Source organism: Tyto alba, unplaced genomic scaffold (genome assembly GCF_018691265.1).
Source record: "Tyto alba isolate M040663 unplaced genomic scaffold, T.alba_DEE_v4.0 Super-Scaffold_27, whole genome shotgun sequence".
NCBI classification, from domain to species: Eukaryota; Metazoa; Chordata; class Aves; order Strigiformes; family Tytonidae; genus Tyto; species Tyto alba.
The window spans coordinates 8,297,541-8,312,256 of NW_024881301.1; the positions used below are offsets into that span (position 1 = coordinate 8,297,541).

Sequence of the window (14,716 nt, forward strand, 5' to 3'; positions counted from 1 at the left end):
TACTGTTTAAAGGCAAACAGACAGAGTGAATTGATAAGGCAGGGGTCAACAATTGGTTCTGATATAAAACATTTTGCAAAAAGCAGACTGCATCATGCTCCAGTAACTTTTATTGCAGAGATCAGTAGGCCTGCACAACCATTCCTAAGTATTAAATATACACAAATGCCTCATGCTTATGTCAGCCAGCACAGAGCTAAAATGGAAGCCTATAACAAATTAGTGTTAATACGCAAACAATCATTAGAAGTGTTAACAAGTGATGGTGGAGAGGTTCTGTTTTTAATTTTATTACTGATCTCTAGTAAGTGTTATTATCCTCATAGAATAACATTTTATTATGAAATGAACATGCACAGCATTAAAGCTTTTGATAGTCCAAAGCTTGCCAGCAGCAGCAAAATTGTAAACAAAGTGAAAGAATAATTTCTGAAATGCCGACAGCCATTAGCATTCACAAAGTTTATAGGATGCAGAGAGGGCCAATATGCTGCAGCGTAAATAACAGGAATTTCCTGTGAGCCAGGGATCTAGGGAATCAATTGAATATTCAGTTTCTTCTAATTTTTCAAGAGAGCCTAAACATGCATGCTTCATCTCCACTGACTTGTGCCTGAACTAGGGTCTTGAGTCAGATATTTTCAATTCTGTTTAGCCAATAGATTCCTTTGACATCTTCTTTTATAAGACAGCAAACAGCTGCAACTAATAATTTTTCATTATGGCTTTGTATACCTGTTTCGTTTTACAACAAATTTTACTTAAACAACAAAAATGCAACTGAGCAATTTCTGCTCACTGTAGAAATTAGATTTTTCTGAAGATTGGCAGAATTGGGCATGATATCAGATACAATTAGGACTATGTGTTTATTTTCAACTATAGCTAGGAAAAAGTACATGGGTTGAGAAAAAAAAATAACAAAATACTTTACGCTTTGAAATGAAGGAGCTTACAGGACAAAACAAAGACAGACTTAATCCTTGACTACTTTCTATTACTGGGCATCAAAACCAGATAACCTGAAAATTACTGATGCATTTTATGTTACTATCTATTTATTACAGTAATTTCTTCAGCTTTGACATACAACCCAAACAAGTCAACAAGGCTTACATTTCCGTGCTGCAAATATGCAGTCTCCATTGATCAGAAAAAATGGCAATGGGACCTCAACCTACAACATCCTCTATCGTAACTGAGTAGCACCAAGCCCCTCCTGAGCTATATTCAGCAGCAACACAACACAGCAGATGAAGTTCACACAGGTCACTTTACTGCCATGTGTAAGCTAAACTGAGGAAAGTTTATTGAATTATTAAATAAGCAATTATGATAGCATAAGATATTAAATACAGATAGGGTTATGTCAACTAAGCTACTAATTTTGTTGGCCTTTTTTTTTTAATTCTTCCCCACAGAAACATTAGAAATACTAAAGTACGCGCAATGCCTTCCCTTCCTACACATACCTCTCTCTCCAGAAGATAGCTAAAATTCAGTGAAGGAAGAAAGAAAAAAAAAAAAAGCCAACAAAAACCCCCAACATAGTACGGCCAAGTCCTACTGGGGAATAGGGTTTTAATGAACACAGAAAGCAACTAGGTGACATCTTTATCAGCCCTCATAAACCTTGATTGAATACACAGTGATAAGGCCTGTTTAAACTGTCATCCTCATGATAACTTAGGCAGAGACAACGCGGGCCTTAGCAACGACCTGTGTAAGAGAGGCCCTTCCAAAAGTGCAGGCACCGTTAGGTAATGTCTATCATGTAAACAGTTCAAAGCTTGCGCGGCTGGTTTGTTTGTGCGAGGGTGGGAGGTGGAGGGCTGGCCGAGAGGGTATATGCACATCTTCTCGTGGCACCCGCTTGAAAGGGCATTTGCTTCAGAGCTAGTCTGGATCTGGGGATGGCGAGCTGCCTGGAAGAGATGGGCGCCTGGAGTCAGAGTGACCTTTAGCGCTTAGATCTGCAAACACCAAGAATTTCGTCCAAGTGGTTCTGAAGGATTTAAGAAAAGCCTGATGTTTTCCTCTTTTTTACTTTTTTTTTTTTTTCTTGTTTTGTTTTGTTTTTTTGTTTAAACCAGTATCATCCATGGGGTGCATAACATTCAGCACTAGGAAGCAAGTGGGCATTTGGGGCCAGCATGACTATGGAAGTTGGCAGTGACATGACTTCCAGAGGATATGGCCTTGGCCATCTGGGATACTTATTTAAAAAAAAAAATTTAAGCATTTCAAACCCTTTTTAAGCATCTCCAAGAAACATTTTGGTAACTGCACAGTTAGTAAGGAAGAATTTACTTTATCTAGTTTTCTGTACTTACTTCTAGCTTTAAAAAAAAAAGGCAAAAAAACCTTACACTTGAACTTTTAGTCTTTCTCCCCAAAGTAGTTCTTCCCTCACTCCAATGCCTGCAGTGACACCCACTGGCTGTGGAAGGTCGAGTTTGAGAGTCATTACTAAAATGCTTCAGCACACTGACAAGATCAAGACACAGAAACTCAGAAAAACATTGCCATCAAAAAAGCTGGTATTTTGTCAGCTCACTTAATAGCATAATTCAGTACCTGTATTCAATACAGCTTGCTCCCATTAATAGCTTTAATAAGAAAATAATGATTAACGGTTACTTGTTAAGTACAATAAAACATACATTTGTATATAATTACTAGTTAGTTAATAATTCCCACTGCTTGGGGCAGGGGAAGATGTTAGTTCATTTTATGCCTATTTGGTTTTTGACAAGACTGTGAAATAGCACTAGGTTTTAGTTTTTCATCAGGAAAACACTAAACTGAGCTGGTACACCACCATGTGCCCAGCTGGCAGGGGAGGCATTTTAGCTAATCAGGAACTCATTTATGCTTTTGTAGGCTTCTCTGCATAGAGCAGCAGATTTCTTTTAGTAACCCCAAGTAGTACTCACCCCATTTCACACATAGGGAAGAGGGGAAACACAGAACTGACTTGAGTAGACTCACAGGAAACCCACAGAAACTGAATCTAACAAATCCGTCTAATGGCCTCAATTAGAAAATTATTTGTTTCAACGCTATTAGAACAATTTCTCTGTAATACATGTAGGTTCTTAGTATTTAAACAAAATTATCCAAGTTTAAAGCTGGAACATGAACAAATAGCTCATTACACAAAGTGTTCACCAAAAGAAAAGGCTAGGTTTTAATTTAACTACAACCCGATGGCTTGGAAAGGATCAAGAGAAACATCAGAAATACTTAGAATTAAAAATCAGGAAAAAAAAAATAGCACCACTCTTTGCCTATTCTATAGCATGAGCCAAGAGCAAATGGCTCCTGGCTGTGAGCACCTAAGGTGTGTTTGCTGACTTACTCAGATTAAAAGCATTCTAGTCAACTTTACGTTATTTCCCACATCTACAGCCACAAACGTTTTCTCCAGAGGAGGGTCAGAAGCTGAACTATTATATTCATCGAAAACACATTTATACAGGACTTCCCACAGAGCTGAAAAAAAAAAAATAGTTATCCAATGCCTTCCCAGCCAAATTTCCTCCTGAGGTGAAAAATCCTTCCCTTTGATAAGAAAGCTGTGTCAGACCACATTTCTGTCCCTGACAAAAGAACTGCTTTCCCTTGGCTTGCTCCAGTTTTGGCAGCTGTGCACAGCAGAACCACGCTGCTCTTCCCAGCTAGTCACCACACTTGGCAGAGCCACCAGCTTATCTTTGACCTGAAGAAGAAAATAAAAATGAACTACGCACAAGTAAGCAGTTACTGTGGGTAACACTACCCACCTCAGCTCCGAGGCAGATTGTTCTCCTCTGGGTTAGAAATTCCATCAATAATTTAACACATCATTAGAGACCTCTCTCTCCTCCCACCTCCCCCTTTTTTTTTCCTGCCTGTCCAGACTCACAGCCATCTACAGAGGTCTTCAATGCTGCATATACAGTTTGCAGCAAAATAAGCTAGGCTTGTGAGCTTCCCTTCCTCCCTCAGATATTCCTTCTGTGTCAGGAAGAAATAAATTAATAAAGTGTGGGGAAGGGCACTTTCACCTGAACATTGAAAGCTGGTGCCTTTCAGATACCCTTGTTTTTAATCCCTTGACAACGAATCCAAGGATACACACATTCACTTAGCAACCTTGTTCTAGAGTTTTGGGGTAACTGTGCCAAGCACTAGGTCTATATTCAGGTTCCCTGCAGTACTACTGACCTCCTCTCAGGCTAGCTACCCATCCAGAAAAGCCAGATGTACCAACTCATTAAGAATATTATGTTATCATGGATACCCTGCACTTCTGCTCTCACTGCTAGCTACTACTGACATGGTATTTGTGCCATGAAGGTGTCTTAAACTATACCTACCCTTCAGGCAAAGGTGTAACACTGCAGCTCGCACAGCATTGCTCAAGTTTGCATTTGGCCATGATGGGCAAGAGCTTAATTTAGGATGTCCTAAGCCCTTATCTATCTTCCCTATAAAATCCTGCCAGCCCGAGGTCACCTCTATTAATATTCTGATGAACATTCAAGTTGGCAAGCTTAATGGTTAAACATCTGTACCTGATTAAAAAAAAAAATAATTCAGGCCTAATTTTATATGAAAGGACAGGCCAAATTCAAGAATTCCAGGCACAACTGTGATGCCCCATTGATTTCCTCTCAAAATTACATGCCATCTGAAAAAAGTAAGGCAGCCCTGCATTTGATAACCGAAGACGGACAGAAAGAAAAAGACCAGACCAAATCAACACTAGAGAATAAAGTCCTTTCCTTGTACTGGAAAGTTACAAAGAATAGCGCTAGCTCTCCTATAACCCCACAAGTGCATCCTTGCACCCTGTGGATAGGTTGGGTGGTAGCTGGGAACAGGTGGGACAGACACATGGGATACATGTTTGATTTCAGCCAATCCAGGCAACAAGTAGCAACGACGGCAACATTTTTAACTAAACGGAAACTGGCTAGGGAAATGAAAACTATGCACAGTTCCCATCTAGAAGAGGGGGAGAGAAGAAAAAAAAAAAAAAAAAAGAAACAAAAAATACTTCCCTTGTTCAACCTCCTGTCCAGATGTTTGTTTTTCTTTTTTCTTTTCTGAAGACTATTTGACTACCTTCTCAAAGTTGAGAAACTCACAAAAGCAGAACTACAAAGTCAGCCAATGACTAACTTTTCCTGGAGCACTCAACACTGGCTTACCAAACCGTGGTGTCACTATTTGATTCAGCATAGCAGATAGAGCCCCAAACTAAATGTCTGCTATCCCAATCTTGTTAATGAAGATATGCTTTTCATATCTGATTAATTTCCATGCTACTTACTAATGAAGCAATGTCAGCTCAGGACAAGTAGATGCCCAGAGGGCTTGGCCCACTCAATCCTACTTGGCTGCAACACTCTAAATGTGTAAGTGGCATCCAACTACTGCTTGCTGCAGGGAAAAGCACCTCACACAGCTAATTACTGAGCAGTTAATCTGCAGTAGCTTTTTTACACTGCTGCCTGTTTGCAGACAGCCACAGTTCACAGTAAATGGATCACTCACCCCTTTGTACCCTCTGTGTTGTCTTACGTAGACCAAATCCGTAACTTCTGCATCAGGGACTGGCTAATAACTCCCACACCTTCCTTCTGCACATGTGGAATAGTTCAGTTTAACTATAGGACGTATTACTCCAGGGAGATTTGGTGTGGAGGGACCTATCCAGGGTGGTGGGACAGGCAAGACAAAGGAGATGGCAGGGTTACAGCAAGACTCAATGTATCTACGATACAAACTCTCAGGAGAGGGAATAGAATAATTTAAAACTCTTCAAGAGACAACTCTGCTCTCAGTCAAATCTGCCAACTGAGTTTCTCACCTCACAAAATTCCTAAGAACTAGGCCTATGGCTGCAGTTTAGTTTTAGGTTTCCCTATGCCCTTATTCTAACACGCTTTTCTATCCCAACAAAGTGTGAAGTACTTCCAGACTCTGTGCCCTCCACATGAAGTGGTGGGGTAATTGTTTAAGCGGACAACAGTTACATGAAGACTCCCTCAGCCTTACACAGAATCAGAATCACCTGACTAAAACACAAGAATAATATGAATTAGGTGCTTTAAGTGCCATGTGCTATAGATAAGACAAATACAGTCAAAAACATTGGGCGTGATACTTTGAATTGTAAGGCTATATGAGAAACAGCTTAAACTAAGGCCTTTGTGTTAGGAAAAGCAGCTGTGACTAGACAGATCTGAAGTAGTCTCTATTTTACAGGTCTCATAAAGAAGGAATAAGAGAGAAAGAATGATAGCATTGTATTTCAAAGCAAACAAACTATGTAACATGCCCACTGGGAAATAAATGCTATATAATTGCTATTTATTTTATATAGGTTTCATATAGAGTATCACAAGATACCTTATGATCATATATACAGTAGGGATTATGAAATCTTAGTATAAGACTATTACTTGGAAGGTGGTAACATTCCAAGACATAGAACTTCTTCATACTTCTCTGTGGAGGTATCAAGAAGCCCAGTAACAGAATTGTTCTCTTTGCAAACAACGCCTGCTCTTGAAAGCAATCCTACTGAACTGAACAGACTTCCTCTGGGCAACTTCAGTGGGCAAGACACACATGATTAGGAGACAGTAACTTCCATCCAGAGTTAACTTCTCAGAAGTACCCGAAGTTGTCTCCAAAAACCAAACCTGAGATACAGTAACAATGAAAATTTCAGGAAACCTATGGGAGAAAAAAAAACAAAACAAAACAAAGAACAAACAAACCCCAAACAAACAAAAAAAAAAAACCAAACCCAAACCAACCAAACAAAAATCCCACAAAAATCAAACAACCCTGAAACAATTAATTGTTCCTGATTTTTCTCATATGGCTGAGAACAGTTGTAACTAGACCAAATGAAGTACCTCTACCCTTTCCTCAGGTGGTAGACAAAATCTCTTTCTTATACTGCCAATACAGAGAAATTACTGTGAAATTTTGCTAAGACTGAATTTAGGAATTCTTCCTGTCAGTATATTAATTAAGAGTGGAGTCAGGCACAAGGATAGGGCCCCACCGTGCTATGCCAAAGCACTGTGCCAACCTCAGTGTAATGGAGGAAAGAACTATACTGAGAAGGGATATGTCAAGGAGGAAGGGACACAATTCTGCTATCAAAAAAACAGACGTAGAAAGAACTGAATGGAGAACCTGAGTAGTTGGGGACAGAAGCACTGAAGGTATGAAATGCAAAAATTTAAGAGATGCAAAACAGAGAAGAGTTGCAAACACGAAGGTAAGGAAGGTCTTTTTTTAATTCAGCAAGTGTAATGTGAGAACCTGTGCCAACCTGAACAATACTGACCATTTCAGATTTCTATTCGTGAAATACAACTTTAGTATAAGAGTTGGAAATTTTTGTCTAGGGAACTGGAAATTTTTGTCTGGTCTGTTCAGCCTCTTGGTAGAAAGATAATGAGTTACTTCAAACTTCTGTCTCCAAGGAACTTGCATACTCCGGGAAGCCTTGAGAAGCTGGACATTCTTTCCACTACGCAGACTGATAGGCTTCAAAGCATATTTAACTATAAGCTGTGTTCCTATAGGGTGGAAAATATTAATCAGCTCTAGCCATCTAGGGAGACTGTGGTTATCATTAAGAATATGTGGGACACTCATACAAGAATTCTTTTCCCCTGCCCAGTGGACAAGCTCTCTCATGCAGTTTATCTGCTCCAACTGCATGCTTTTGAAAAAAAAGCTAGACTAAATGAATACTTTCAACTAGAGCTAAAGGTAAACACTCCACTGGAACTTTGCCCTAATCAATAGTAGCAATGTTCATGTCACATGGGAGTCAGAGGATAGAATATGGTGCTTACTGAAGTCAGCAAATAAGCTAATTATACTTAGCCTGCTTGAAGAAGGGGACAAGTGAGGTCTGGTCCACCTACATATTAATGCAATCATCATTATCCTTATCCCTTGTTTGCTTTGTGCTTATATTACAAAAAAAACTTGTCACAGAGGGTGCTACTGACCCCTTGTGGAAGAAATATATTTTAGGATGCACAAGCATCACTGGGGAAAGCAGCTCAGCTTTCAGTTTGTCTGCTTACCTCCCACAGATTCATAAAACAGAGTACACCCACAAAGAACCACCCCCTGCATTTCATTAAACATCAAATCCAAAAGAAATCTCCATGGAGTTCCATTATCCCTGTTGCAAATGGATGGATGCATACAGGATACAGCTGGAATTAGTTAGACAAGCAAACTGCATTATACAGAGATTAATTATATCATATAGTAATTATATTATAAAGTATATTATATTGTACAGTATGAAGCAGCCTTCTCAAAATGTAAAAACACCAATATCAAACACCAGCAAAACCAGCAGCTTCCATCGTGACCAACATTAGGGGCTGAAACCCTAGAGACCACAGACACCAAGTCTTAAATCTGTGCCAACACTGTTCCATCACTTTCAATGAACAGGTATGAAGAAGTATGAGTGGTTCCTAAATCCAAAAGCAAAGAACAGGTGGCTATTTAAAATGTATTTTGACAACTTGCATCAATTGTTTTCAAATAAAAAGTTTTTAAAAAGGTATCTGAAAATATTATGTTTCCATACAGACCTGTCATATAAACCATGGCTGAAATCTTGAAAAATGAAAAGAAACTGAGGAAGAAAACAACAAACTTTTTATCCTGCCAATTCATTTTTTACCTGTACACTATGATAAATTAAAACACTAAGCCATTAAGTTTGTTTGGTTTTGTTGCCTTTCATTACGTTTGAATGCATCCATTAAAAATTGAATCCTAGAAGTATAAACTACAATGCAGGAACTGTTGTCTCAGAATATGGGAGTTACTACATCTGGCAGGAGATTTTCAAATTATGACATTCATGTAGCCAGAGCTGTAAAGGCCATTCAATTATAAGTAAATCCAGAGTCTAACACACACTTAACAGCAGCTCTAATCAGTATTATGAACTGCGTATTTACAGAAAAATCTGCATATATACCATAGATAAAAATTTCAAATCAACCTTTTTGTTGTTACAACTTAATTCCCCCTTCATACTTCTACTGTGCTGCTTAAAGAATATTGGAGTATCTGGCAGATTCAAAGGCACACAGCATTTCTGATGTTGCTACAAACTCACTCTTCAGGGATACATTATAAAGAATCCAAATTTTTTGAAGTCTGGATTGCAGACTTTATTGAGAAAGCCTGGCGTGCTTTTAAACATTGTATGCCAACAACTGACAGAGTTACCGACCATTTGTTCAGGCATACAATTTTCTAATTCTGTGGTGGCATCTAACATCATTACAACTACGGAGGAGGAAGTCAAATGAGCCACCAGTCCCTTCCCAATGATGTGTGCACAAAAATCAGTATTAATCCAATCCAATTACACTTTTAAATCAAAGCTTTTGAAAACTTCAGTTACATCTTATATAATAAGTTTTATTAACCATACAGTACATTAGCATTTCCTTCGAAAAGCTTAGACCTCGCTAAGCAGTTTTAATTAAAGCAATTATATAGTGCTATCTGCATACAGAAATCCACTACATTCACACAGACAACCTTAAATTTCTCCAATAAACAATCATGTCAAAATCTACAATTTACTGAAAATACAAAGTTGGTTTTAACAAAAGTAAAAATGTTCCTGTGGTTCGGTAAAACCTGTTTTCTAATATGAATAGTTTGCATTCATAAAGACAGTAAGCTTGGGACGAAATATTTCCTAGAAGCTCAAAATGAGACTTAAAGGTTTTGTAACTATGAAATGGCATGGAAACATACAGATTTGTTGCAGATTATTTCTCTCTCTCTTATAAAACACTTACAGGGCCGGAGTAAAAATGTCACATACAGAACATTTTATCAGCCATCTGTGCCACAAATGCTGCTTCTGTATATTTGAATACTATGCCCTTCAGACACCAGTGACTGGTGCAACAATCAAACAACTTTCACAAAGCTTACCACCACCTAAATTTGCTGATTTTCCTTTACAGAAAGTATATACAAGCTTATAAATCCATGGAAAGGGTATTACAATTATATTAACATCAACTCATTAACTGGATTCAAGATACTTGCATTCTGTAAGGACTCTTATGGCTGCTGCCCATTCAATAGTTCTATCAAGGCACTGTACAGTCATTAAATCTCTAATATTCTCCAAGGTGTGCTGAAGAAGACTGTGAACGTGTTTAAGTTGTTAAAAAGCCCTGAGTCAGAACTTTCATATTTACCACAGGCTTACCTATAAAAAATGGCACATACCCAAACTTCTGGAGAGAACAGTTTTGCTTTGTCAACACAAACAAGTTATGAAATGCATAAAAAGACAGTATTTCGAATTCCAGCAACTTATGCAGGGATGATACACAATGTACATTGTGGGACATCACACACTTTGATTGTATGTAATTTATACAGTCACTAAAAAAAAAAAAACAAAAAAACCCACCTTCGCAATGTATTCAGACATCAAAACTCATGAAGCGAAACAAAACTTTTGTGTTCCCCATCTCTTCCCAAAGACAAAAAACAACTAAAGAATTTGGTACTTTGACAGAAAGGAGGTAGCACTACTAAAAGTTAGGTTGTAGTGTTGTTGGGTTTTTTTAAGCAAAAACTTGACCCATGCAGCACAAAGAACAGGACAGGCTCTTCAGTTTGCCAGCTGCTACTGGAAGAGTAAAATTAAGTTTCTGACATTTAATTTTGTAGAGGAAGCTTAGACCACTAGCTCAAAGCAGCTTCTTCAAACAATTTAGTGTTTACACAAACTGCAATTAATACTGCTAAAAACAACGAGGCATACATAAACCTTCATCTCTAGAAAATATCTACACAATAACTACTTAAATCAGATTATTTTTAAAAGACCATTTCACGTCTTTAGAAGAAGCTAAGATATGGATTGTAAGACTATGCTAACAAGGCACAAGTACTTGTGCAAATATGCTATATCCTCACCCAGTCCAAGTTAAGAGCAACACGTCCTAATCAAACTTCCCCATTTACAAAGTAACTTGTTTACTGTCTTGTCAGTGTAATTTTCAGTATCCACTTCAGCAAAAAAGGATTCCTCCAATCCCCAACAGATAAGTACACAATATTTCAACAAATAGAAAGTAGGTAGTAATAGCCCAAATTTTGAGAAGTGCCATACGAGCTTGGGGTATAGTAAGTGACAGACAGGAGGTTTGGGGAAAAAAGTCAAAACATAGTTATACAGAAGTCGAGAAGCTACAACTATTTAGCATATTCCGTTAGCCTCTTAGGTTGTCTTTATACTTTAAATCACTGTGTACTGATGTGAATGTTTATGTATTTTACTAAAAGGAAAAAAAACAAAAGTATTTTACTTAAACATCTGAGCATACATCACACTCGAACAATATATATTATTAGGTGCCTTCCTGACTGTTTCAAGAAGCAGACAGAGATATTTCATTCAATTTAATTTCAAAACTGCTATTAAATATTGGAGGATAATCACAATAAACAAAGCTGGCAACTCTTACATTTTATGATTTTACATTATATTAGAGATAAACACCTTCCCTAATTTTCACTTTGTTCCCTAGTAATAGTGGCAATAATGAGATTTACACTTCCATCTTTTGCTGAAGACAGAGGCACAATGGCATATCCTCAACTCTCCTACTTTTTATGATCCCCTTTGGCTGCCAACTGAGCTTCTGTTTTTCGTTCTTCAATTATTTAAGTGTTATCCAATTAAACATTCACGCTCTTTGCACATCACACATTATACCAGACTAAATTGAATGAATGAACTTACTAGCTACCTCAACAACACTAGTGCACCTTCTACATCAGAATCCCAAAATAGTGTGTGAATCTAAATATCTATTTCCATACATGGTAATGGATTTGCAAACATTTTTCCTCATTAAGTTTTTTGAAAGGCAAGCACTGGGTAGCCTTCCCAATACAAGATACAGCTCTTTCACCTGTTAATAAGCTGAATTATTCAACTGATGCTAAGTTGAAATACTTTCAAGTACTTCTGGCTTGTTCCAGTGAAAAAGAATTAGGAAAATGCCAACTGCTATACCAAAGTTTCAGTTTTGAGCTGCATTATCAAGAAGATATCTACCCTGCCTTTGTGCTGACAATAGTTTATAGAGGTCCCCTTGAAGAATAAACAGGACACAATTTTCAAAATATGTCTACCAGAGCCAGAGGAAACCAAGGTACAAATCTGAAACATTACAGGCTAAAACTCAGAATGCATTGTCAAATTATTTTTAGAGGAGGACTCACAGGGAACTGAAGCCTCCTGTAGAAAGTTCAGCTGCCAAACATGCTACAGGGAAAAAAAAATAAATAGTGACATGCATATTGGCCAAATTAAAATTGCAATGAGCACTCAGGTGCACTCAGAGCTTAAGTGGAGATAGTGAAATGCTGAACTGAAAAAAAAGCCTTATATCAACAACTTTCCAGAGCTCCTTGAAATTTTGATATTTTAGAATAGAGGCCCAGTAAAGAAGAAAAGGGAGGGCTATTTCAGTTGGTGAAGACAGATACACAGATTATCTGAGAACAGATGACTACTAGTATACAAAATAAAACAGACTACTATATTGACTCTAGATTGAGATTGTGTCCAGTAAAGAATGATGAACATTTGCAATTCTGGAGCAGGATTACAGATGGCTACAGAAAAGCTGTGTGTGACATCACTTTGCTATGTTAAAAGCCACTCTACATACGTTTTTCAAATAGAACACTATAGTTGTTTCCAGGAAAATACTATTCAGTGTTTAAACCTTACTGGTTAAAAGTTCACCTGTCTTCACAGTTTACTATTAACATTCTTCTGAGACTTCTGCCAAGGTTTGCACAATTCAGATATATCAACGTAAGCTTCAAAAGACTGAGAACGCTTTATCTGAAGTGATCACAATTTTACATCTTTATCCTTACTTGGATCTTCTCCTGAACTATCCTTTTCCACATTTTTGACATACACGACGAGAACTGAGAAATTAATCTTAGCTGCAAGTAAGGCACCTAAGTGACTCCAGCATGGATTTCTTTATTGTTTTGAAAGAGCGTATCCAAATGAACTCTGTACAATGGCAAAGGGCTACATAGACTATGTACTCAGAAAACTGCCAAATCACTTAGGAGTAAGCACACATTCCTTTTAGCTACAGGAGATCCCTGTATCAGCATAATTTCTTCCATCCAAAAAGATGGAAGGATGTACTTGTTACCAAAATCTTAACAGTTTGCAGTTCCTGACAGTAGCATTTTCGGGGTCAGGAACACCTCTTTGTCGCATCAGTGATAGCTAACTCCTTCAGCCAGCTTCAACTCACCTAGGCATGGCTCACAAAGTTCACTGCTCTGTCAGCAATATCTTCATTTGCCATATTACCCAGTAATGTTCACAGATAAACGCTGGTGTTAACACCCAACTTAGATGAATAAGCAATATTAAATGATCTCTTCTGCTGTTGACACTGTGCCTGGAGACAGTAAAACTAATTTAAGAGAGGAAATCTTGCAAAATCTCTAGTTTTTACTAATCCATATACCCAGAATTTTTATAAATGGCCCACATACATATGCATGTTGTTCTACAACTGATCAAATTCACTCGTCTGAAATGGGTAACTGACCCATTGCTTGAATGTTTTCCTTTCCAGTCAAGTTAAAAGCAATTGCATACAAAATTATGTGGCTAGCAGAATGAAGAAATTCACTATTTAAATTGGCTTGAACCTGTTAGACTAAAGTGCAGTTTTGGGAACATACTATTTCTAACCTAGATTTTTCTTTTTACTGTTCCTTTTCCAACCCATCCTCAGCAACAAAGCGTGTGATAAAGTTAGAATTACATTAGTATTGTATTTTGAGGTCTGATCTTATGGGAATAGTATATTTATTACTACTGCGTATACACTTTGTATTGATTTTGCATTATCATATATTTCAAGACAGAAATTATTGTGAATCAAAACTGTCACAGGAAATTTCAACATTCTCCAGAAAAGCATAAACCCCCCAAAATCCTAAATGCTTATATATGATATGAAGTGACAATATAAAAAAGCCCCTTACATCACTTGACACCTGATAAATACATTAAAAAACATGAACGAAACCAAAACAAGATTGTCCCTTTAAGCTTTAAGGGGAAGAAGACAGAAATAAAATGAAAAAAAAAAAAAACAAACAAACCAAAACCCAAACCAAACAACTGCTTTACATTAGCTTCAGGCTTAGATGTTTAAGAGTAAAGCTAAAAGCTGACTGCTCACATAGTGTTCTCTTATTTGGTGCGTTCACAGTCTTTAAACAATTACTATGTAATGAACCTGTCCTACAGTATTAGAAATGTTTTCACTAGAACCCTTTACTGCCTTTCAAACTCATGGAGATTTAAATCATCAAAATGTCCTTACTATTTCATAAGCTAATAAAATACACTGGTTCTACTACTTAATACAAAAGGATTCTTCGTTCAATTGCCTTGCGGCATATAGGGCATTCACTCATTCGGTCTCCACAGAGTTGACATGTTCCATGGCCACAAAGAAAGATCATGTTCTTCAGACGATCCAAACAGACAGGACACATAGTCTGTAAAAGATTTTGACAGGTTACACAGTCAATGGCAGTAGTGATACAGTATCAAATATGC

At 37.6% G+C, this 14,716-nt stretch overlaps 1 protein-coding gene across 3 annotated transcripts in view; it reads right to left on the minus strand.

Annotated features, from left to right (window-relative positions):
- Positions 1–9,459: 9,459 nt before the first annotated feature.
- Positions 9,460–14,716, minus strand: part of MIB1 (MIB E3 ubiquitin protein ligase 1) — an 81,942-nt gene continuing 76,685 nt past the window's right edge. For all 3 annotated transcript variants that reach the window (XM_042797924.1, XM_042797923.1, XM_042797922.1), the window contains exon 21: positions 9,460–14,655. In XM_042797924.1, coding sequence (XP_042653858.1) covers positions 14,515–14,655 — 141 coding nt within the window. In that variant the 3' untranslated portion in view covers positions 9,460–14,514. The remainder of the gene's footprint in view (positions 14,656–14,716) is intronic.